This window comes from Podarcis erhardii, assembly GCF_964252035.2.
Source record: "Podarcis erhardii genome assembly, chromosome: 10".
Classification (NCBI taxonomy): Eukaryota; Metazoa; Chordata; class Lepidosauria; order Squamata; family Lacertidae; genus Podarcis; species Podarcis erhardii.
The window spans coordinates 35,013,715-35,039,515 of NC_138500.1; the positions used below are offsets into that span (position 1 = coordinate 35,013,715).

At 40.1% G+C, this 25,801-nt stretch overlaps 1 protein-coding gene across 2 annotated transcripts in view; it reads right to left on the reverse strand.

The window, feature by feature from the left end:
* The window catches only part of ANO4 (anoctamin 4), a 154,451-nt gene that overhangs the window by 80,022 nt on the left and 48,628 nt on the right, over positions 1–25,801 (reverse strand). For both annotated transcript variants that reach the window (XM_081878227.1, XM_081878228.1), the window contains 2 exons: positions 13,938–14,126; positions 5,338–5,448 (listed from right to left, as the gene is read on the reverse strand). In XM_081878227.1, coding sequence (XP_081734353.1) covers positions 5,338–5,448; positions 13,938–14,126 — 300 coding nt within the window. The remainder of the gene's footprint in view (positions 1–5,337; positions 5,449–13,937; positions 14,127–25,801) is intronic.

Consider the following 25,801-nt stretch of genomic DNA (forward strand, 5'->3'; position numbering starts at 1 on the left):
GTTCTGCCTTGAAAGAAAACATAATGAAAATGATCTATAGGTGGTACATGACCCCAGTCAAGCTGGCTAAGATCTATCATCTGCCTGACAATAAATGTTGGAAATGTAAAGAGTCTGAAGGAACCTTTTATCACCTTTGGTGGACCTGCCCAAAGATTAAGGCCTACTGGGAAATGATCTATAATGAAATTAAGAAAGTCCTTAAGTGGACATTTCCTAAGAAACCAGAGGCCTTTCTCTTGGGTATGGTGGGCCAATTGGTACCAAAGAAGGATAGGACTTTTTTTATGTACGCCACTACAGCAGCAAGAATACTACTAGCAAAGTATTGGAAGTTGCAAGAACTACCCACTCTGGAAGAATGGCAAACGAAGGTGATTGAATATATGGGACTGGCAGAGATGACCGGCAGAATCCGTGACCAGAGGAAGGAGGCGGTGGAGGAGGACTGGAAGAAATTTAAAGTGTATCTTGAGAATTGTTGTCAAATTAAGGACTGAAAAGATGTCGAGGGGTAAGAAATAAAGATTTACAGCTGTAAACTATAAACCATAGGGAAGAAGTTTTAAGGAGGTGATATGTAAAAATTGACTGAAGGGTTGCTAGAGAGAATTGTGAAATAAGGGTGCAGAACAGGAGAGGTATGGGGAAGTCTTCAAGTTTGTATGATCTGTGTTTTTTCTTTTTCTATGTTGTATTGTTATTTTTTCTTGTTATGTTTATGTTGTTATGTTTATGTTGTGAAAACTTAATAAAAATTATTATAAAAAAAAAAAATATTTTCAAATATGCCATCGTATTTCAGTTTACATGGAGACCGACAAACATCACACATACAATTAGAAAACTGCATGCAGTCGAAAGCAGTGCAATTACTACACACATATTGAATGAGCAAATAGGCTGTGTTCCAGTTTGTTCCAGCAAAAGCTTCTCGTCGCCGTTTTATAATTTCATAAATCCAACTTTTACATATGTGCATTTGGACGCACTGCACAGGAGAAGCACAAAACTGATGTGAAGCGCACAGCATCCCTTTCCCTCCCCACAGATTTTTAGGAAGAATTCCATTACCAAATCTGCTCCCTTTTATTCAGAGGCTGCTGAAAATACATCCACCAACGTCAGGTAAGCATTTAGTCCGGGTGGTTCATTCACCAGACTGCCAATGACTATCCTCACAGTGTGACATCTTACACACATCTCTTCCCCTCCTCGCTCCACCTTCTCTTCTGAGAATGTCAAGAACATTAAAAAGGTTGTAGCACAGAATCCATATCCGTTTGCACCCTGGTGTGGCAATTTCAACAGAAAGCATAGCTAACCTTTCAACATTTTTTAAAAAATAATATTTTATTATATTTTTTTTTCTGGAAAAAAAGAACTTTAAAAGGATATGGCATACTTTTCCTTTTTTTACTTGGATTATTTTAATATTGGAAATTGACCTGTGCCATTAGCTGTAATTAAGCCACCCATTCTACAGCACTGACTCTATGCACCAGAATGCTAAATTCAGTTTTGATACTAATAATATCTGAGTAAGGCACTGGGAAGATCAAGAGAGAATGTTTAATTATGAATACACTGCTGTAAGTAATTCAGGAGGTAGGAGTGGAAAAATGGGGAAGCACCCATTCTACTCAGTTTGGAGGGGTCCTTTTCAAGCTCTTCACAGTCTCAGGGGGTTGGACTAGATGATCCTCAGGGTCCCTTCCAACTTTACTATACTATGATTCTTTTTGTTTCAACAGCTTTGAGCAATTTAGTATCATCAGCAAACTTGGCTACCTCACTGCTCATTCTCGTTCATTTATGAACAAGTTACAAAGTACAGGACCCAATCTTGATTAAGTCCAGGGTTGCCACCACTCTGGTTGGTTCCCACACCAACTGTTCTGTGTGAGGATACATCACTCACTGTATCCACAGACAGCACTCTGGCTATGGTTTTTATGACTTGGTATGGTTTTTGGTGGCCACATTCTGTAAGACTGCATTTTAAACAGGTTCGTGCATACGGTGCTTACTGGGAAAATGTAACGTTCAAGTTGAATGCAGAATATTGTTAAACCCTTTTCATTATAATAGACAGACACACTATTACATGAGCTAGAGTTCACAAGGGCACAAGCACTAATGGGAAATGTTTGAAATAGCTTCTGGTATCATTTGTGTGATCTTTCGTTGCCTAGTTTTCATTCTAGAGAGGATGGGAGCCGAAAGTTCAACAGAATAACATGTTAAAACAAAATCTGTTTTTCACCAAGATGAAGGGGGGAAATGCAATGGCTGCTGGCTTGCAATGCTTTTTATTGTTCAGCATCTAACAATGCTAAAGGTAATATTGTGAGATAATATAATGCAAGAATAGGGAAACAAATCCATGTAAAAAAGTAGAGCATGAAAAAATGTGGTTTCCAAGTAACAAGTAGGGACCACAAATATAAGCGTTTTGTGCCTACTTTTTTTTAGGAGTGTACACTTGCTATGCCAGTTTTATTTTTGACACATAAAGGCTACAACCCTATGCAGGAGAGCACATTTGAATTTGCTGCTCAATACTATGCATACTTATCTGGAAGTTGTGTACATAACACAAAAATCTGTTTTTGCAGTTTGGAGCAGCTGCAAATAAATAAATTTCTCTTGTTCCTTGGAATTCCTAAACTAATAAATACCGTATTTTTCGCCCTGTAGGACGCACTTTTTCCCCTCCAAAAATGAAGGGGAAAATGTGCGTGCGTCCTATGGGGTGAATGCAGGCTTTCGCTGAAGCCTGGAGAGCGAGAGGGGTCGGTGTGCACCGACCCCTCTCGCTCTCCAGGCTTTGCACAGCTCTCCGCAAGCCGTGGGAGCCTGGCGCTGGGCTCCCATGGCTTGCGGAGAGCTGCCTGTTCTGGGGGCTGGGGTCAGGGCAAGCTCGGGCTTCCCCTGCCCCAGCCCCAGCCCCCAGCCTGGGGGAGAAATAATTCCCCCCCCCTTTATTTCCCCCCCAAAAAACTAGGTGCGTCCTATGGGCCGGTGCGTCCTATAGGGCGAAAAATACGGTAACTCCATTCCAAGAGTGTGAATACTGACTAGTTCTCAGCAGCCTTGTTGAACTTATTGCCATGTGTGCCATCACACTACAAAGCCTGGAAAGCCAAAGACCAAAATGGAGAATTTTTGTTCAAAGGAGTGAAATGCTTCATTGCTTCTTCTTTATGTGACTTTTCATTTGTAAACAAAGTGTTATTTTAAGCACTGTGTGTTCCCTTTTAATTAATGTGAGCTGCTTTGGTAAATAATCTATTTTGGCTCTTTCAAGACAAAATGTATTAAAAATGTCTCCATGCCACTTTTTAGGGCCTCCCAAGGCAGCTCATGCACAAAGCAAAACAAAAACACGTGATTACGGTAAACTAGCTACCCATAAATATTATACAGTAAAAGGACAGTGCGTCTTACAAAACGAAGGTAAACAATTTAAAAACAACAGTAATCTAAATCATCAACATTTTTTTTCTAAATATCTACCAAAATGAACAATATCAAAATGAAATGCATATAGAATAGGAACATATCACATCTAATAAGAAATATTTTGAACCAGACTTTTAGGAACCACATCTGTAAAGTTAAAACTAAACACAAAAAGAAACCTTTGAATTGTGAAACAGTAGTAAACTATATTAACACCAGGGATACCTATGCCTGCCACATACCAACACACCTTTAAACCTGTTTTGAGAACTAGAGTGAAATAATTATGTCTTTCTGAACTAATATTTTGGTTTTTAAATTCTAACTAATCTGATCAACATTGCCAGGCTTTCTAAATGTCTAGTAGTACGTAATATAAAAATGCCACATGTTTCAACAACCAATAGACCAGCTCACTTTTTGCTCTTTTCTTATAAATATTTCCTATTTGTTGCTCACATTTGGTTAAATATCTAATTACAAAGGGTGGGTCACTTGGGAAAAGAAAGAGAGAGTAAGACGCAGTTGAGAACTTTTTACAACTGAGAAAAACATAGGCAAGAGAATGTTTTATTTTTAGTGCTACTTAAAGTTCACAACTCTCTATGCAATAGCAGGGCTGGGAAACCATTTTTCTGCAGCGCTGCATTCTCTTTCAAGACACACTGTGTTGGGGGCACAGTACCCCCATTTTCTCTCTCTTTCTGCCACCCCTTCCTTGGCACACTCATGAAATTAGGCTAATGGTCACATTCAGCCAAGATGCCACAGGTGCCCCCCCCCCCCCCGCTGTATAGTTAGGTAAGTAAGCATGGTGGCCTTCCCATAAAAATATATGAGTATCAGTGCAAATGGAACAGTGTATGCACCCCAACATTGAAAAAAACTCCCTCTATGTGCACAGTTTTCCTGGGGACATCACATTAAAAAATGTAAAAGTTTTTTCACAAATGATCTGGTCAGAAATCCTGAGAAGCACTTCTCTTTATTTGTTTTCAGAGCCTTTTTTCTCATCATAAATGTGTGTAATTTCACCTCTGCAATTCATCACAGAAGACAACTTGTTAACAAACATTCCTTCTACCTTCTTCAAGGCTCAGATGCTTCCAGACTGGTGTTAATTGGGATTGTTTGCTCGTCATGCATGCAAGCTCTTCTCAGCATAAACACAACATTGCCCATCCATATTCCTTGCCCCCCAATTTATTTAGGATTTACTTTCCATGGAAAATAACTTGTTGTCAATGCCCCGTTTGTGATACCTGAATGATTCATATGCAATATTAAGCCCCTGGCTGTAAGAGCTGTTCAACAGTGGAGCAGCCCTCTCCTCCTGGCACCAGACATTATCAAATCTGTTCTCATATGGGGTTGGCAGGAGTGGGAAGGAGGAGGCAGGTGCTTCCAGGCATGTATTGCTCTTCAAGTGAAATCCTCTGTAGGCAATCAGACACATTGTGAGACTCCGTACCTTTGCTGAAGGGTGGAAATTCTACATGTGAAAGCCCAACACATGTTTGGAAGCAACCCTTTTCTGCGTGAAATCTTTGAGAACCTTTTTCTTCTGTTGAAAAGCAGTACATAAATATTCCAAAGAATGTTTCTACCTGATCTGCATGCAGATCCCACTAAGAAATAAATAAAACTAATAAAGATTTACTGACAATTTCTTCATAAGTCCTGTTACACTGAAATCTGTAGATCTGAATCCACCGCTTAATATAATGATTTTCATTAAGCCACTTTATCTGAATCACACTTGTGTGCATTGTTGTTCCTTTCCCACCTCCCCCTTTCAACTAATCAAGTATATATTCATTTCCATTAACATTTCTACAATGTTAAGAATCTGAGCCCCACAGAGTAACTTACTTTCTTGTATTGCATTAAGTATTTCTGAAAAGTCCACATCTCTCTTCTGAGCGTCAAGTCTTATTGATATTTGTGTTTCCAGGTGACGACCTTGACAATGCTCTCTTCCTTCTAAAGAAATTGAAGAGATTGGCGGAGTTTGCAATAGTTTAGTAGTGACTCCAGTGAAGATGGGTGGGATAGAAACAACGGCTGCAAACACTAGAGCTGGCTGGAATTGTTCCTTTTGCTGTGCAGTGCAGGTAAAGTCAGTTTGAGAATACATTTATTGAGTACAATCATATCATACCTAGGTTGACCCTTAACAGCAACACAATCCTTAAATGAAAAGCCAGAGGAGTTGGGTGTAAGCCAGTTTTTTCCTGGGTAGACTCAACTAAACTAACACAGATGTAAATTTATTTGCTTTTAATATTATAAATCCATTAACGATTCTATACTAAATTATCTCTGGGAATCCAAGGCATTTAATGATCTTTGTAACATTCAATCTGTTTTTCTGTTTGCTCAAATATTCTGTATGTTGCTTCCAAAACAATTGCACAAGGAAGATGTAGCTCCTGCTTAATGCAAACCTCTGTCAGGGGTTCTTTAGCTACAATTTCTACATTGCAGTGAGTTGGACTAGATTATCCATTGGGTCTCTTCCAACTCTACAACAGTGGCGGACTTGGGACTCTCAAATTTCAGCAGTACAGTGGTACCTCGGGTTACAAACACCTCAGGTTACAAACACTTCGGGTTACAGGCTCCGCAACCCGGAAATAGTATCTTGGGTTAAGAACTTTACCTCAGGATGAGAACAGAAATCGCGCGGCCATGCGGCGGCAACAGGAGGCCCCATTAGCTAAAGTGGTACCTCAGGTTAAGAACAGTTTCAGGTTAAGAACAGACCTCCAGAACAAATTAAGTTCGTAACCAGAGGTACCATTGTACCCTGTGCAACACTAAAATTTGACGCCCACCACCTCTCACACTCCATTCTACAGCATTGTTGTGGTGCCCAGTGCAGCTGAACCTCTACCCTAAAATCGCCTCTGTTTACAGTTCTATGATTCTATGAACTGAATTTTCCATTTGGAAATATTGAACTTTACATTATTTGATCAGACATTCCCCTTTATTAAATTTGTGTATTAATAATATATATTGCTGTTAGTTTGGAGGATTCAGTTCTTGGGCCTAAGTATGGTCCTTAGTTTGACAAAGGATGTTGCTCTGAGCCTGAGAGCAAATAGGTGGTCCCTCTCCCTCACTGGCTGGCAGCAAGAAGGACAATAGCTGGAGTGGTGTCTAGCTGGGCTGGAAGCAGGCAGAAAGCGGAGAATGAACCCTGTGTAATTCTGCAATTTCAGACGTACTGTAAATTCTCTAACACAGACTTCCCTAATCCGGTGTCCTCCAGATGTTGCTCTCCATGCTGGTGGAGGCTGATGGAAGTTGTGGTTCAAAGCATCTGGAGAGTACAGCATATTCCAATGCATGCTCACTCTGAAGTAAGCCTCAATGTGCTCACTGAGATTCCTCCCTAATATGCATGTTTAGGGCTGCCACATAACTGAGTAGGGAGATGAATTTATTTTCCAATCCAAAACTAACTGTTCCTCTAAGTCAAGGACACACTGTGTCAAAAATAGCTATCATCAGTACAGACTCTTCTCTGGTTCACTCCTCACTCTACCTCTCAGTCGCAAAGATCCATACACTGAAACAACTCACACCCCAGGGTTTGACACTGGTGCTAAAGTAACCTCATAAGGATGTGAATAGCTTCTGGGTATGGATGTCCCATCTGTTAAAATGTTTAAGATCTTGACTCTGTTTTGAATTCTTTTTGTACTCTGATGGGTACAGTCGTACCTTGGTTCGTGAACACCCTGCGAGTTGAATGTTTTGGCTCCCGAACGCCCCAGACACAGAAGTGATTGTTCTGGTTTGCAAATGTTCTTTGGAACCCGAACATCTGATGCAGCTTCCAATTGGCTGCAGGAGCTTCCTGTAGCCAACCAGAAGCCGTGCATTGGTTTCTGAACGTTTTGGAAGTCAAATGGACTTCCAGAACGGATTCCATTCAACTTCTGAGGTACCACTGTATTTTGTTTTGAGTTTTCGGGGGGGGGGGATAAAAAATAGCTGGCAGTAGAATCCAGTCAGCCTCACCATTGGAGCTTTACCTGCTGAATTTGCTGTCTGTAGAAAGTTGTAATGAAATGGGGCTTAATCCCAATCACATTGGCTTTACTGGATTGTGGATTGCTCTTGGAACTAGATCACACATTTTCTTTCACCATGGCAACATCAAGCTCATTCCAGTATGTATGGATATGGGAAGCATAACAGTGAAATAACAATTTCAACTATAACAAGTTCCGACTCTAAAACAGAACAAGCAAATAAGCAGAGAAAATGTCGAAATCCAATACAGCCTGTGACAAATATGAAGATGAAAGCAGCAGGAAGCCAAAGCACATCACTTCACCCAGCTAGTATTGTAAAAGGCAAGCTTCAGCATGCCAGCTGAAAGCATCTATAAAATGCTACAACACTATAGGATGCACTAAAAAGGATGGATACCTTGATGCAAAGATTTATTGTGTGTGAACTGTAAAGTGTATTTAGAAAAAAAACTGACAGAAGCAAAAGAACCCGTTTTCAAAATCTAATCATGATGCACAACACAATATTCCTAAATTGCCTTTCTGCACAGTGCAAATTAAACAAAACAAAAAAAATTGTCATATACTATATGAGCAGGAAGAGGGTAAACATAATTTGATAGTTTGCTGTTAATTCCAAATAAAGGCATTCAATCTTTAAATTGAGCCTAAATAGTCTAGCAACTCTAGCCAGCAAAATTATAGGCTGGTGGCTGCAGAATACACTACATATATCAGCAGGATGATGGAGAACAACTCCTTGCCATAACATGTGAAATGACTTTAACACAGCAGTAGTTATCATGGTGCCCTTCAGATATTTTTTGACTGCAGCTGTGGTTACCAACACTTTTGAGCCCACTGGGACATTTTGAAGCTTAATCTGTTGTGGGCACCACATAACCACCCTGCAATCACAAGTATTCACACAATACACAACTACACCAATCAACTGCAACCACACAAGTACACCCCCACACCTATGCTATGACACACACCTCTGCACAACACAGAGAACTTTCAACAGCAACATCCTCTCTATGCAATCACAGAACTACACACCAAGATAATTAACGACTGGTTTGTGCTTTGCTTTTCTCAGAATCACCAAATAAACTATAATACTATACTGAAAAACTATTGTATATACTATGCCAGAGCTAATAGTTGTAAGAATCCTAAACACCAACTAGTCACATGGGAGACTATATAGAATTAAGGATTCCTTTAGCAATACAGTCAGGCTCAGATGCTTCATAAGGCAATGCAGGACCAGGACAATGCAGATCAATTTTGCTAAGCCCGGACACTCTAGACACCCCATCTGAGTTTAGGCCTCAAGAAGTACAGCTACATGGATGTTAAGCAGCAAGCAAGAAATAACTTCCTCAACCATACTAAAGAATTCCAAAACATTCCCCCCCCCCCAGAGTCTCACATATGAATATCTGCCTGCTGAACAGGTCATGGAGGTGGGATTAGTGCAGTTGTATATAGTCACTTCATCTCTTAAGGAGCATTATAGCACTGGGGAAAGTACTGAAAAAGCAACAAAACCACCAAGAGGTGGATCACCTACCTGAGGTGAGGCCAAAGCTTGGTGCCCTCCCTGTGGAACACCCTCCCTTCAGATGTCAAGGAAGTAAACAACTTTTAGAAGACATCTGAAGGCAGCCATGTTTAGGGAAGTTTTTATACCCTGCCCAGCTGGATGGGCAGGGTATAAATAATAAAATTATCAATATTATTATTGAAGTCTGATGACTAAAGAGGACATGATTTAAGTTTTTATAAAATTATGAATGGTAGGCCAAGAGTGGACTGAGAATTTTTCTCTCCTTCTCTCATAATACTTGAACTCAGATTACACAAAGAAATTGATCGGCAGCAGGCTCAGAATGGACAAAGGAAATGCTGTTTCCCACAATACATAATTAATTTATGAAATTCACTACCACAGGATGTAGCGATGACCACTAGCTTAGATGGCTTTAAATTCATGAAGGGTACTTCTGTCAATAGCCAGCAAGCGTGACGGATAAAGGAAACCTAAAGCCAAAGACCAACAATATGAGAGAACTGTTGCTTTCTTGCCCTCCTTCTAAGCTTCCAGAGACATTTAGCTGGACACTTGTTGAGAAGACATTGCTAGACTGCATGGACCCTAGGCCATCCCAGCAGCATTAATCTTATGTTCAAAGAAGAACACTCTCAGAAAACAGGCAGAAATACTATGACACCTTCCTCTACATCTCCAAAAGATCTCATGAGATAGAAAGCCATGGAAATCTTACTGCAATTCTCCAAAGTTATGTGTAAATCAGGGGTGGCTAGACTTCAGTTTTGTAGGATCTACCTTGTGAAGCACCCTGTGATCTATGGATCAAGGGTGGTACACAAATTTAGTAAATATTAATAATAAATAAAATAAAATAAAGAATAACTATTAGAAACAAAGTGTATCTTTGGTTTTTGCTCTCAATCTGTGCCTCCTAAATTGCATGAAGTAGGTGAACCCACCTAATTACACTAGGCCAAAATCTACATAAAAGCAAACATGGATGGATGGATGGACTAACAATGGTAGCAACAAGAATAACAATATACTCACAAGCAATTTCCAGTGAAAAAAACAGTTGTTGTTTATGATGATTTCTATGTACTGTATAATTCAATGCCATTTACAGAACATGCACCCTTTTGACTCAAATCAGTTACGAGAAGCTGTGATGATAACACCTACTACATTTTGTAAATTAATAGGTAGCATTTATATTCTTTTTTGAGTGCTCAGAACATTCAGCATACCTTGCCTCTCGGTAATCTTTAAAACATATACAGTATCTCAGTATTATCACCACCTTATTGCAGATGGAGTAGATTGAGCTTGAGAGACAGTGGATTGGTTAAGGTCCTCCACATTCATGTGGTAGAATTTGAACCGGGTACTTGTCAGTTCACACAGCTTATTCTGAACTCCACTGCCTCTTTAGATACTAAATATCAACCCTAATTTGTAATGGAATGGGCAGCTTTTTAAAAAACAAGTCCTTTTTTGTGTTGATGGATTGTATGCAATGTAAGTAATGATAAAGGGTGCTTGCAGATTTGTTATTTTGCAACTGGGATTCAATAGCACAATGGCAAATTCATGCTGTGCAGTTAAAGTGGATTTGCAGCTCTTGTGCAACAAATGCACTTCCCAAAAGAAAATAAAAATCACAACTTTTTTCAGTAAGGGAAGTGGCAGGAAAATGTACTAGAAAATGTACTAAAAATTTGTGGCATGGCAAGTGCTTGATAAGACATCATATAACTTCTCTACAAATGAAGCATAATTGATGTTCAATAGAAAGGCAATCTGGAAGTGACCAGATAAATATAGACGTCTGCATCCTGCAGTGACTGCTTCAGCTTTCTAGTTTTTGCTTTAATTTCACTGTGGAATAGAGTGTTAACAGAGTTTCGAAAAAGATATTGTCATATTCATCATGCTCTAGATATCAACATCCAAATTCAGAGAAAGAGATCTGCATGTGGAAGCAGCCTTCCACTTGAGTATCAGGAACTGCAACTTGAACATGCATCCAAAAGCCGGAATCGAATCAGCTACACATTGCATGATTTTTAATGGCATATACATTCCAGTGAGTGCTTGAATAGGTATCCCTTCCACATCCAAATGCTCACATTTAAAGTAATTGTGATATTTTTGTAACCCACCCGAGCACCACTTGGCACTTGGTCAAGAATGCCCATAAGTATAAACAATCAATAAATAATGCAGTGAAGACAGGTGTTTTCCACATTCAGACCGACATCTGATTTATGCTCTCAGTTCCTAATCTCTACACACACACACACACACACACACACACACACACACACACACACACCCCAATGTGAGTGTAAATGTGTAATCTATGTTCCTTAGACTTTAATATGCAACTGTACATGCAGGTGTCTTTCACCCTCAAAAAAAAATTCGAGTCACAAAAAAGGTGACAGGCTAATACAAATAAGAAATCTCATGATTTCCTTTAAATGGTGCAAATCTGATATGTAAATAAGTAGCAGCAAGTGGACAGAGATGTACTGCTGCAATATACTTTCCTGATCAGTGCTGCATTTCTTAGGAAAAAAAATCATCTTCTTAGCTTTTGGGAGTTCCAACTCACGAACTTCTTTTTATAATAGAAGAACAACTCAAGAGATTAATATACCAAGTTCCTAAGTAGAGTACCTGAATGGGAAGGAGACTGTTTTCCAAATCAATCTGTGTCCTGTATACTGATTAAACATTAAAACCAGTCATTTGACTTAAGTAATGAACAAATAGCATGAGTAGCTGAACTATTGGAAATAGCTCATATGGACAACAAAACCGCTATATGTATAAAATCCGATATCCACATGAACACATTTTTCCCCCTGAGGCTTAGATCTTCAGAAAATGGAGTTATGCCCAACAGATTTCATAAGAGGTGAAAAGATGGGTAATAATCCTGCCTTGTTAGGGGCTTTCAGTGCCAAATTACCAAATAGGCAGAATAGGCACTGACCAATGGGCCTTTTGTTAGGGGCCCCGCAACAACGGATCAAAATAATATTGATTTGAAAGAAAATTACAATCAAGCTTTCTTATTTCAATGTTATCCCACTAGAGTGCAAACAAGGTTTTGACTACCATGGGGCCTCCACAGGGTTTAATCCGGCACCAGGGGCTTTGTGCTCGTGTGTGAGAAGCTTTAATTTGGTCTCCCAGCCTCAAGTTCCAACCCTAGGTTTCCTTCAGGCTTGCTGCTCTGATCTTATTGCAGCTTTGTTTAAATGGAAACTCCTTCTGTCCTATAAATGAAAGCTCTCTGTCTTTCCTGGTGGTGAATTGCACTTAACTTTAATGGAGCATGATCCCCGCAGAAATTGAGGCCAACCAGCCGAGTTTCTCTTCAGTTTGCCAGGAGCAGCTCAGAGCAATAGCACTGGCCCTATCCATAAAATATCTGCTGCCTCCCTGAACCTTTGATGGGAAACAAGGAGCAATTGCCATTTCAGAATACTGTATGCGACAGACAGACAAATGCATGTGCAACACCATAATTCAAAAAGATCTGTTTTATTTATTTTTATTTATGTATTTAACAATGAAGGGGGGAAATGAACCAATTCTGTTGGTAATTTTGAACCTGTTGAATTTTGTGTGTTTGTGTCAGAGGAAGGTATTTTATTTTATTTTATTTTTGAGAGAGAGAAAAGAGAGAAAAATGAATTACTGAAAAAGGAATCCTAAATGGAGGGGGTGGGGGGAGAGTGTAGAGTGAAGAGATGGACAATCTGCCACATTCAAAACACTGCCAGCTTCAGCCAGCTAGAATGCGGATACAGTGAGCCTCCCTTTCCCCCATGTTTCTTTTTTCTTTTCTTTTCTTAAAAAAACTGCCCTGAAACTAAATGTCAAGAAATTACCTACATTTTAATATTTTTATCTCACCTTTCCCTCCCAGTAGCTCAAAGTGTTGTGCATGCTTCTTCCCCTCTGCATTTTATTTTCTCAGCAACCCTGTGAGGTAAGTTAGACTGACAGTTGGTGACTGGCCCAAGGTCACCCAGTGAGCTTCAAGGGAGAGCAGGGATTTGAACCCTGGTCTCCAAGGTCCTAGTCCAACACTGTAACCACTATGCCACCCTGGTCTGCGTGCACGGTGGCTGGTAATGAGAACTGAGGAAGTGACAAAGGGGCAGAAGTGCAGGAGTTCCTGTGCATAACTTACACTGGCCAGCTGAATGAAAACAGCTTGCAACACATTGGGTCATGAAGAAAAACACACATGAAAGAGTCACCCTTGCTGCCCGGTAGCTTATAAAATAGACAAGTATGCTACATGACATTTAAAAACAAAAACTGGGTGTCAGCATCTCAGGAAGTTGCTGCTTGCTGCCCTATATTGTGAAAGTGTATCAACAGGCCCCTTTGAAACATCTACACTGCCAAGCTGACATTGGCTTATGCAAGAACTCACAAAGAGAGCTGATTCTATTAGTACTTTTGATAAATGCAGGCTTTTCCTTGTATGCAGGAAATAAAGTATTTTGTTTGTACTGAAAAGAGAGTTTGGAGAAAGTAACACTACAGTGGTAACTCTGATACTGGCATACTTTGTGTCTAAAAATAGCAAGTAGCAGACTGGGTAAGTATGCTTGATGGTGATTTTATGAGCAGAAATCTTAAAAGCTGTGAAATATCTCTTTTCTAAAATTCCAAAGATGCTCTACACTGCTTATAACCACTGCAGTTATTAACAAGCACACGGAGAAAGGCCGAAGTGAACATCAATCTATGGATGTTGGCTCATAGATTGATTTCCATGCAAGCTTGATCAGATGCTATGAATTCATTTCATAGCATGTATCATTTGTGTAAAGCAATCAGGAAAACATTGTTACCTGGCTGATGAGTGATTGGCTTCCCATCAGATCCAGAAGATGAGGCCTCCATTTTTATTGACCTTCTGACTTGCGGGACTGAAGAATGCCTAACCACAGATGGGTGCTGTGATAAGCGATGGCTTGCTGTGCTTCTTCTCTGGTAGATCTGCACACGCTTTTCAGCCCCATGAATAGATAAGCTTCTACCTACCAGAAAGATTAAAAAAAATGAAGTTGGATGTAGGAGGCAAATTTTGCTTATGTATATTACAAACATAGATTGACATTTAAAGGTGTCTGAAATGAATAATTTGAAAGAAGTCAACACGTGTGTAAATTGGATTGTTGACTTAAGTCTGCAAATTCCCCATTCTTAAAAGTGACTCAAGCCACGGTGTACTAAGTAGTGATAGCTTATAGTAAGTACTGACAGTACTGGCCACTTAAACTCTAATCTCTGCTCTAAGGCCCAGAAAAACAACTTCCAACATCCCAGTCCTTCTCTCCCACGTCCACATTCCATTCAGCTGTTGCCTCCCTTTCCTACTATCCTCCCCAGCTACCCCTCTTGCAAAGAAAGAATTCTGTTTTTCTATTCTACTGTACTATAGCGCACTAGATTAAATCATACCAGTACCCTTAATTCTGAAATACTGTACTGTAAGGACATATCCCACAGCAGGAATGTGCTTTTTCCAGCCAGAACCAAAGTGTAACATGAAGTGGGCGACAGCAGAGCCCAGGTATCTTCAAATCTTACATTAAGTTTCCTACTTAATGCAATTTACTTCAAATTTATTTTTGTGACATATAAATGACATGAAAAGACTTGGTCTATTTATTTGTATCATTTATTATTCCTATGACCCTTGTTATGGTTCCTGAAATCAAGCAGTGGGTTGTGTTTTTTGTTTTTCTTTGCCTGTTTGACTGGATGCCATTTTGAATCACAGTGCCAAACCAAACTTTTCAAACTGCACAAATTTTAAATCAGCAATGGTTTTTGGGTTTCTTAAGAGTTCTCTCAAAAGACAGCCTACAAATATAAAGAAAAATAAAGAAAAGGAATGCAGCACAGTATTTCATTACCTGTACCTCCGATAGTTGTGTGGAAGTGAGAATTTCAGCAGCTGCAGATTTTCTAACCCCTTCAGTGCAATCTTCACCAGCTGCTGCAAAGATTCCTGCTTCCACAACCTTATTAAAGGCACAGGAGCCCTGTCTTCATTTACAGTACTTAAATTACATAAGGAGTTGAGTCCTCTTATCTTTTGTCACAGGCCCCCAGTTTTAGAAGGTACAGAGAGGGATCACAATTTGGCTAAAAACTAAGGAGAGACCTGGAGCCCTACATGTGGAATTTATTAAGGACCCCCTCTTTAATTCAACCACTGCTCCATTGCATCTGTTTCCAGTTTCCCTAACTTGTATGACTGGAGAGCATAATGCATACATTCATTTTACACCTTAGGCCACAGTACCATGATTTTTAAAGATCATGCTTGAATAAAACTAATACATTGCTGCTCCTTATTCATGTTGCCTGTTGGCGATGCTGTAATTCAAAACCCAACCTCCTTTAGTGTCAGAGCATGTTAAGTGATACATAAAAGAGGCAGAACTAGGAGTAGTTGCAGAGATCTTAGCTTTGCTTCCTGTTTATTCTATATTTTACTATTATTTAGCAGTGTTTCTCAAACTTGGGTCCTCAGTTGTTGTTGGACAACAACTCCCATCATCACTGACCACTGCTCCTGATAGCTAGGGATGATGAGAGTTGTAGTATAAATGACAGCTGGGGACCCAAGTTTAGAAACACTGATTTAGAGTACAGTATAAAGCTTTCTCAGCTTATGAAGGAGTAAAGTGGTTTTGTGAAAGCATATCTTTGTTTTTAAATCCTTTAAAAGTGACTAAAAACCAAAAGAGGAATGTCCAAATATGTTTTCAAATGAAACTATCAATGTAAATGAAACAATGGAAGTTAAACTTTTCAACACTCTCCAGTGTTTCTGGAATATAAAGCATGCAAGCAAACTGGCCCTTTAAATATCTGAAGCTGGCTGAACTAGAGCTGAAAAATTCACAGGCAAATTTCTTAAGCAATTCCTTCCTATTTACAAGAATTGCACGCTCACATTTTTGTCCTCCTAATCTGCATTTTTCAACCTTCCTAATTCTTGAATGTGGAACCTGATTGCACAGGAAAGGGCTGAAATAGGGCAGGGTATGCAATATGTTCCCAAACCATCCATTAAATGGCTTACCCTTGTGGCCATCTGCATCTATGTGCATGGACTGAGGGGTAAGGGATAAGACAGGGCTCTGTTGAATCTTATGCAGATCAATTAATGTGCAGACACTGTGCCCTTGTGGGAACAATCCTGCCCACATTTGAATTAGGATATTAATTTCCCCTCTAAAGCTATAGCCTGCTGGAAAAACTTTTTCAAAATTCTGGCAGGTATCCCATCAGAGAGCTCACAGAGCTACAGTTCCCATCACCTACAGTTCTCAGGATTCTTGGAGGGGGGGGAGTTATGTGATTTAAATGCACCTTAAATGTATGGCATGGGTGTGGGGTTGAATATTTTTTAACCTTTCAATTGTCTGTCACCCTCGTCTCTGTCATGTTCTTGTTTTCTTGGGTGTTACAGATATAAAAGCACCAGGATATATGGTTAGAAAGTAAAGATGCTATTTCCCCTGGAAGATACTCAAGTTGTTCTTTCCCCTTTACGTTGACAGTGAAAAATCTATCTTCATTTGGCAGCTAATTTTGATGGAAACAATCCAAAAAAGAAGTGGCAGTGAAGATTAGGAAGTACTTTCTGTAAATCTAGGCAAACATATAACACAAGGTGCTCCTGGACTTCAATTTATGCAATGATCAACAAGTGACTTGCTTGGCACGGGTATTATCTGTCTCTCCCAGAAAATTAATGGGGTAATGTGGAGTTGCTTATTTTAACGGAGTAATAAAAAGCCAAACCAAAAAGCTGAAAGTGTTGCATTTCCTATTGCAGCTTTCTCAGCAACTCAAGGAAACGTTCGAAAAAATATGACAAACACAAAACATACTCATGCTATTAGTGTGTGCCAGATTAAAAATGGAAGGGTATGAGATACAGGAAGGTGCTTTCACTTACAAAGACATTTTTTATTTTATGACTTCCATTTTTAATTGACCCACCATTTTAATCCTCTGGAAATCAAAGCTGTGGCCGTTTTACTTTTTTTGCCACCCAAAATGCCTCCATTCTAATGCTACATGCCTACAGCAGCTGGGACTACACATACCGGTAACTAGCCCTAGTTTAATGCCTGCAATAACATTGCTAATTTGGTCAACTTTTTTTGTAAACCGCTCAGTTTTATTTACAATTAACAGCATACAAGTTTTGTTAAATAAATCATTTGCTCACGAGAAAGCTAGATTTAATGCAGCCCCTGTTCGATGTCAGTGCTAATGTGGGTGTCTGACTGGAAGACAAGGCTATCATTGCCAAGTAGCCACAATTACTAAGCTCTACCTCCAGAGGCATAATGCCTCTGAATTCTAGCTTTTGGGAATTGCAGGTGGGCACAGTGCTGTTTCATTCATGTCTAGTTTGCAGGCTTCCCATAGGCATCTGGTTGGCCACTGTATAGCACCCATTAGGATGAATGAGTCCTCATCCAGTTAGGGATGTTCCTATAGAAATGGCTCAGGACCACAATACCTCAAGGACCGCCTCTTCCCATATGAACCAACCCAGACCCTGAGATCATCTTCTGAGGCTTTCTTCGTGTGCCTCCTCTGTGAGTGGCAACACGAGAACGGGCTTTCTCTGCAGTGGCTCCCAGTCTGTGGAATGCTCTCCCCAGGGAAGTTCGCCGGGCGCCTTCACAATACAACTTTAGGCACCAGGCAAAAACGTTCCTTTTCAATCAGGCCTTTGCCTGACTTGATCTACATCCTATACCCTTTTTTAAAATGCTGGCTCTTTTGGGGGAGAGTTATTGGGCTGTTGGTTTTGTTTTGATTTTATGTATCTGATATTTTATGTGAGCCGCCCTGAGACCTTCAGGTATAGGGCAGAATAGAAATTAATTAATTAAATGAAGTTCCTGGATCAGAGTGCCTGTCATATTCGGCAGCACTGCAATTGTAGTCCGGATTTTAATGTTGGGAGTCATTCTGCACAGAAACATGTTTGTACCTTTAAGAACAGTTTTTGTGAGCTCTGGGCTGATTGGTTGCAGCTGGCCATGACTACAAAAGGAGAAAAGCTGCAGTTTGAACTCTGCCTGCATGAAAAACACCCACAAGCTTTACTTTTTGTTGTTTTGAAATAAAAGCTTTATTTAAGTTGGTTTTACACCTGTCTCATGGAGTCACAGTTCTCTGTCATCTGCCACCAGTGAAAATCCCCCTCTGACATTTAATGCCAACCTCTTCATACTGTGTAGAGGCACCGTGTATAGTTTCAGTATTATCTGAACATTCAAAGCTTTCAGCTCAGCTAAAAGTTTCATTGCGGGAATTGACAGGGAAGCAATATTTAATTGCAAATATTTCTGGGCAAAGGTGAGGTGCAGTGTTTGGGGGCTAAGATGCCCCCCCCCAACTTCTGCCTTGTATTTGGAGTTTGGGGCCTTGGGCAATTTGCCTCCATTTTAGTCAAGCACTCAATTTGCATGAATGCCAAAGGCATCTGGGAAACTGTCAAGCAGAACGTAAGGGTCACAGCAGCCTCCTGCAGCTTGTCTCTAGCATTTGATACTGGAGAGAAAGAAGATGTGCTACATCTGTGCACATGAGTGGACAAACAGAGGAGATAAATATTTTGACTCTTTCTGAAGTTTACTTTACAGATGCATACTGCAGGTGGAAGTTGGATACATGTGGAAATTTGCCCTTTTACATAGCCCAGATGGGGGACTTCCCAAAACTGCATGGGGCAGAATGCAAGCATGCAGGCCCCAGGAAGACTTAGAACAGCTCCAGGACTCCTAACAGGCCCATGTAAGTTTTTCTTCTTCTTCAAATTCTGCTTACCACATACCATTCTCGGTGCCCAGTCAGGCATGACATTTCAATCCCTTCTCTACTCAGTACTCCTGGCAGAAACACCGGTTACATAGGTTCCTCTAAATAGAAGAAATATTTTGCCCTGTAAAATGGTTATTTAACAGAATGTCCAAAAATGCATCAGAAGGATGCAATGCAGTAAGTGCTGCCAGGGAAATATTCTGTATCACTTAATAAGAGAAATATGAGGCTTAAATAACAAAGGCAAGTTGCAATGGATAAGCAGAGAAGCATGAAGGTAATCAACAGAAAGCTCAACACTAATTCAGGATTTGACCTAAATTTCTCCAGTCACTGTTGGATTGATTCATATACTTCAAGTTAATCTTTTTTTATTAAGCATTTTAAATGCTGTGGCCAGGAGGTTTTTGGGTTTACATAGTGAGCTTCAAAAATGCATTGGTGTGAAGACTATGTTGAAAGAAATTGTAAAAGAAGAACAAAAAAGCAATAAGCCTTTGGTGTGCATATATACTTTTGCATAGTGAATATACTGAACTAACGATTTGCTTGATTTTTTGTTACATTAAAGCAGGCATCCCCAAACTTGGCCCCTCCAGCTTTTGGGACTACAATTCCCATCATCCCTGATCACTGGTCCTGTTAGCTAGCGATGATGGGAGTTGTAGTCCCAAAACATCTGGAGGGCCAAGTTTGGGGGTGCCTGCATTAAAGGGAAGTTCATACTTGAGGCGTGGAGTTCAACCTTACTGGTAACAGTTACAAGTCAAGCCCAGGATAATCCCACTTTAGTGTAAACCCAGGGTGTAGTATGTAGTATGTATAATATAATATGGTACTTGGTATGTTGTATATGTATAAAACAAAAAACCATACAACCAAATTCAGAACTGCAGAAAACTAGATACTGGGATCGTTTCAGAACACTGGTCCACCCAGCCCTTCCAAACACTGCTAGCTGACATCCTTTAGCAGGAGATGCTAGAGATTGAATATAGGGCCTTCAATAAAGCACACAGCCTATAACTGTGTGATGGCTCCTCCCGATATATGACATCTTCACTTCTGAATTAGACAAAATGTGTTTTCTGGTGATAATAATCAAGTCAAGACCACACAACTCCTGCACCTATTCAGTGTAGCACCAAATTGCTAATAAATCGGGCTTTCTTCTGCAGGCGGTCTTATGGAAGTAGAATGGCTATTTGTAGCCATTTGATGTGACTGTCCAGTATTTATTAAAGAAGAAAGTGCTCACCCAAGCAGTTGTACATTTAAGTAAATAGTCAAGTAAGTTGGAGCATTTTGGGATGCCTGAAAGTGATAATAAAACAGCTCTTTGCTCAAATAAAACCAGAAGCTTGGAGCTGTTGATGAAGTCAGTGATATTTTTTCAACTTTTCAAAACATAAAGCACCAACCTTAATTCTTAAGATGGCAAACTGCTGATTAAGAACTTGGACCATTGCTAGGGTTTCCAGCAGCTGCCAGGAGTTTAATCTTCTCAATCTATAGCTTGAAATACCAGAACAGTATCTAAACTATGACAGCACAAATGAAAAGCTTCAAAAATGATTTCACACAAAGAGTTATGGCCAGCTTGGTTCTTGGATCAGGATAACATAACCAGCAGTGGAAATATTAGGTCAATAAATGCAGAATAAGTTATTAGTGTGTATTTGACAAGCAATTTACAGCCTAAGATGCAAAACTGGAAGGATTTTTAAAAGAGATGTTGCATCATTTAATTCACAGATATAACACACTGAAACATCTGCAAAAGTTGTACCATTGTAAATACACACACACACACACACACAAACACAAACACAAACACAAACACAAACACATATACTGTACATTATAATAAATCCAAACAAGGCCTATACTGTCTCTTTTATGTGTCATTATTGATAACCAAATCAACCCTCCCAAGCCTTCCCCACCAAGTGGTCCATTGTATTACCTTCCATTCATTTTTCCACTATGTTTTTTAATCTAGCTACAGCTGAACCAGCCAGGAAAAGGGCTCCTAAGAGACACATGGAGGGCTTGGATCATGAGAGCCTTAAAGGAGCGAGGGGAGCAATCACAGAAAACCAGGAAAACAAAATGCCATAGTAGTTCCCTACTCAGCATTTCTGCCTGACTGCAGTTCAGATCTCCTTCTTGCAATGCCAAGCTGTATGCGTTCTTGTATGTAAAAAAATCTGCACTGCTTAACAGATGGTTGGCAGACAGACTTGAGCGTATGGCTCACCAGCTGGAGAGAGATGGGATGCCCACTATCACACCCTACCAGCTGAGTTGGGTTGTAAAGACCAGCAACAATGCCCATTTGGTTGTGCACATGTGGTAAAGTGTGTAGGTGGATTTTCCCCATGCAAGTGCCCTTTAATGTATCTACGACTGTATATAAAAGAGCATTTTTGCTGGAAGGGAGTGCATGAGATAAATATACTAAATACTATAGATCGCAGAGATTCCTGCACTCTACAGATTTTAGGTTTACAGTGACAGAAGCAATCTTTATGTGCTGCATTATAGCACACCCAGACTCAGCTGCAGTACAGTGTGCACTCACTTTTCAGTGCATTTGCACACTGAAGCAAAAGCTCGGCCCCCACTGCCTTGCTAAACATAATGGAGTGAAATTATCTTAAAGTGCAACCATATCCTATAAGGTAGGTATCTTCAACCTTTTCAAACCCAGAATCTACTTTGAACCCAAATATACATTTGGGGACCCATTTCTTAATCTTTACCATATGTTACTTTCACCATATATTTATTTTACCATATGGTTGCAGTGTTCCTGTTGCAACCCACCTTGAAGGCCAGTGTTATAGGGGGCATAAGCTTGCACTCCCCAAAGAGCATTGATATGTCAACTTTTCTTGTCTCCTCCATAACATGCAGTAACCTTGCCACAATATTGCACATTTCCATACCCCAGATAACGCACAACATCTTGATGTGATGACAAAGGTGTTAGTACACAATACAGTGGAACCTTGGTTTTTGAACGTAATCCGTTCCGGAAGACCATCCGACTTCCGAAGCAATCGAAAACTGAAAACTGAAAACTGAAAGCAGAAGCCTAAATACAATAGAGAAACTCAAAATGGAAGCCACATGGCATGTACAGCTTAAAATTGTTCGAAAACCAAAGCCGTTACAGTGCTACCTTCAAGTAACATAATTTTGAGTTTGTACTTCCAGGTTTGGCCACTCGCGCATGTGCAGAAGCACGCTTCACGCATGCACAGAAGTGCTCTATCATGCCACACACATGCACAGAAGCGGCACCACCGGATACGGACTTTCTGGGGTAAGTAGGGACCCCCAGGATGAATTAAGTTTGTATCTGGAGGGGCCACTGTACTTCCGGGTTTTCAGCATTCGAAAGCCGAAACGTTTAACTTCCGAGATTGCACAGCCAGCGACAAATACCTAAGTGGCAAAATACTGGTGAAGATCCTCAAATAATGCTTCACATTACGCTGTACAGTACACTGAAGGCTATCCAATTAGATTTATAACATCACAAAGCAATGTCCTAGTAAAAATGTACAGAATTTCAGCTTGTTCAAGTATCCCCCAAAGTAAACAGATTTTGGCACAAGTCTAGTCAATTAAGTAAAAGAACACGGACTCCGAAGAAATCAGAAAGGCATGCAAAAACAGAAGCTGCCTGCAGAATTGTTGTCCTGCAACGGGCAATGGAACAATACCAGAGTCCTTAGGCTTCAGTCCTAAAACTTACTCAGGAGTCAATGTTATTGATTTCAATAACATTTGCACATTGAAGCTTCCATATAAAGCTTCCAAATATTGATTTCAATTAGACAAAATTTAAGACAAAATTATCCCTAAGAAAACTTTGGTCTAATAATGCTATACAGTGGATGTGTACAAGCAGCTAGATTCTGTGACCAATGCTGTAATCCCAAGTAAGGATACCTGGGCGTTAGACCCACTGAATAAAAGTGGGGCACCAATGAAGACTTTTATAGGTGCTGGGTTAATAGACCAGCCTCCACTTACTTAAACTGGAGAGTAGGAGAACTGAAGAGTGGAAACAGTGCAACAAACTAAAATACTAGAATACAAAAACGGCAATTCATTATTTATAGTCACATTTCAAAGGTATTTCACTGAACTCAATGGGCCTTATATCTCAGTAAACATGTACTGAGTAGGTCTTTTTCACATGCACATTTTTTTAGACTATTAATTGCAGTTCCTCATTTAAAGAAAAGTACACACATCTATTAGGATTGTGCTTCTTCCAGAGAAGACATTTCCCCAATATTTACACCTTAATAGGTGCAACTGACAAACAACAGCTTTGTGAACCCTGGAAACTAAGTTAAAGTCTGTCAAAATACTTACCAGTTTATAAATCTTAAAAACATTGTTTTGTTCTTCTAACTTGTCTTAAAGATACTGATATCAAATTAAGCTAATAGATCCTACACCCAGAGCCTATATATTCTTTCTAATACTTCAATTTCAGGAAATATATATATATTTATATCTGTATTTTGTGAAAAGAGGTGAGTGCATAAAAAGATGTAAGAAGTCAATCACCATTTTAATATTTCACCTGCAGTGCCGAAAGCCCTACAGCTGGCCTTGTGGGCTGGTTTTCAAATGTTCATTGATGTGTCAGTGAATAAGGTGCTGCTGATGCAGAGCACATGGTCAATTTAGTGGACTGCAGGGAATTACCAATAAACCTGCTGATCTGTAGAAATGACCTTCACTCTTCTAAGCCTGAGCACAGTTATCTTTCAAGTGCCATTGGCGATAAAGAGGTAACATCCCATCTTAAACTGAAAAGGACTGCACTTTGGAAAGTTTGCTCTCACCCAACCTGCCTCAGGCAGTTTGTTCGCATAATGAAATTTAAATGCAGACAGCTGAGCATGTAGATAGATTATTAAATAGCACCAATGAAATTCACAAATAACAGGCAGTGAAAGCACATGCATTTTCTGCCAGCAGTAGTTATTGCAAGGCAGGCACCCTTACCTTGACATTCTTATTCTGTTTGTCATTAACAATGAGACTTGCTTCAAGTTGATGTCCTGATTTTACTGCTAGCACATGCTCAGAATGTTCAGAATCTGATAACTTTTACCGAGATTCAAGAGCACTTGCACATTCTGGACACACCACCAACACCTATGGGCTGGTTGCCTATAAAGGCGCATTTTCATGTATTCAGCAGGATGCACAGCCAAAGGGACACAGATCAATGTCAGGGGAGTTATGAGATGTTGCAGCCCTGCTCCCTCCTCATACCTTCCATGAATGCATGAGCACTTGTGTGTCTGAGCAGGGCTTTAGACTCAATGCTAGGGGTGGGGTGGCTCTCTAGTCTAAATTCCCAAGCTACCACTTTCCAGCACTAGGTTCCACAGGAAGACAAGTGGCTGTGGGGAGCGGAGGATGTGCACCGCAGAGCAGCCACCACCTCTATGTTGACAGACACCTGCTGGGACAAGTTAGCTGCTTACACGTGAGCTGCTGATAGCTCCTCCTTCTCTCACACATTCCAGAAGACCATTTAAATAAAATAAAATAAAATAGGTGTCATGGTGCACAATAGAGAAGAGCTCTGCACAGTTGCTTAGGCAACATGCTGCTGCCTGCCTGCCCCCATGCTGCAATTCCCTAGTGGCATTGCAAAAACTCACATGCACTGAAACATTATGTGCCAAATTAGAGTCTTTAAAAAAAGCTATGTGGTTTTTTCAACCTCTCTCAGAGGAAGCTCATAATTAGTGGCCCAGATATGATTTGAGTAGAGGAGGATTCACACACAATAGAACACAGTGCTTCCACCCATAATCTCAAAATGATAGCCAATGCTCTATTTAAAGCTCTATAATAATAGTATTTGTCTCCAAAGCTCTCCCATATCCTCACATGAGACTTTCTCAATATATCCTCAAAAGGAATATTAACATCATTTTACCAGTTTCTAGACAAGGTTTTGCTATGTCCCTAGGCTTCAGTAGCAGCTTGGTTCCTGACCCAGAAAAATAAATTTACATGAAAGGAAATAGATGATAGTTCCATCTGAACAGGAGCACTCTATGGATCTTATTGTGGAAGAAGATCTACTACTGAGACAAGCCTACGAACTTCTTAATATGTGCTACCTGAGAACTTCAAGTCATCCAGAAAACACAGACATTAATTGTCCAAGGCTCTATTGCTCTCCCATAAATCTTTGCCTAAGTTTTCCACGGACATACCACAAGAAACTCAAGAGCACCCCAGGAGCGAATGGTCTGGACCAAAGTGTATTCCCTTTAAGCCCTTGTTTGTGTTCCGCTGATAGATGGAGAGACGGAATCATTGTCACCAAGACACAAAGATTCTGTTGAATTCTGGTAACTCTCTGGGAGAAGCTGTATATGGCCTCACAGAGGCGTAAGGAACCCTCAGGCCCAAATGCAGTCCTCCAAATGTCTCTATAGAGCGCCTGGACTAAAATTGTCTATCAAAAACTTCACTCTTGTGATCTATCACCACACCAGCTACTCACTTTGGGTTTTAGTAAAGCAAACAGTCTAATTTGTCAGCGCCTAAATGATATCAAGCGTCAGAACAACTTGGCCACAATAAGGAAATTTTGCCCATGGTATGACTATTTTTCACCTTCCCATTTCGACTCTCTGGCACCCTATCTGCATAACCTAGCAATTCTAAAATATAGACACGCTTTTACTCTCAAAAGATTGAATGTATTGCCCTCGGCTGTACTTGAGGAATAATTCCAACAGATTCCACACGAAAAATGCATATGTCCCTGTGGAGATGGCAGTACCGA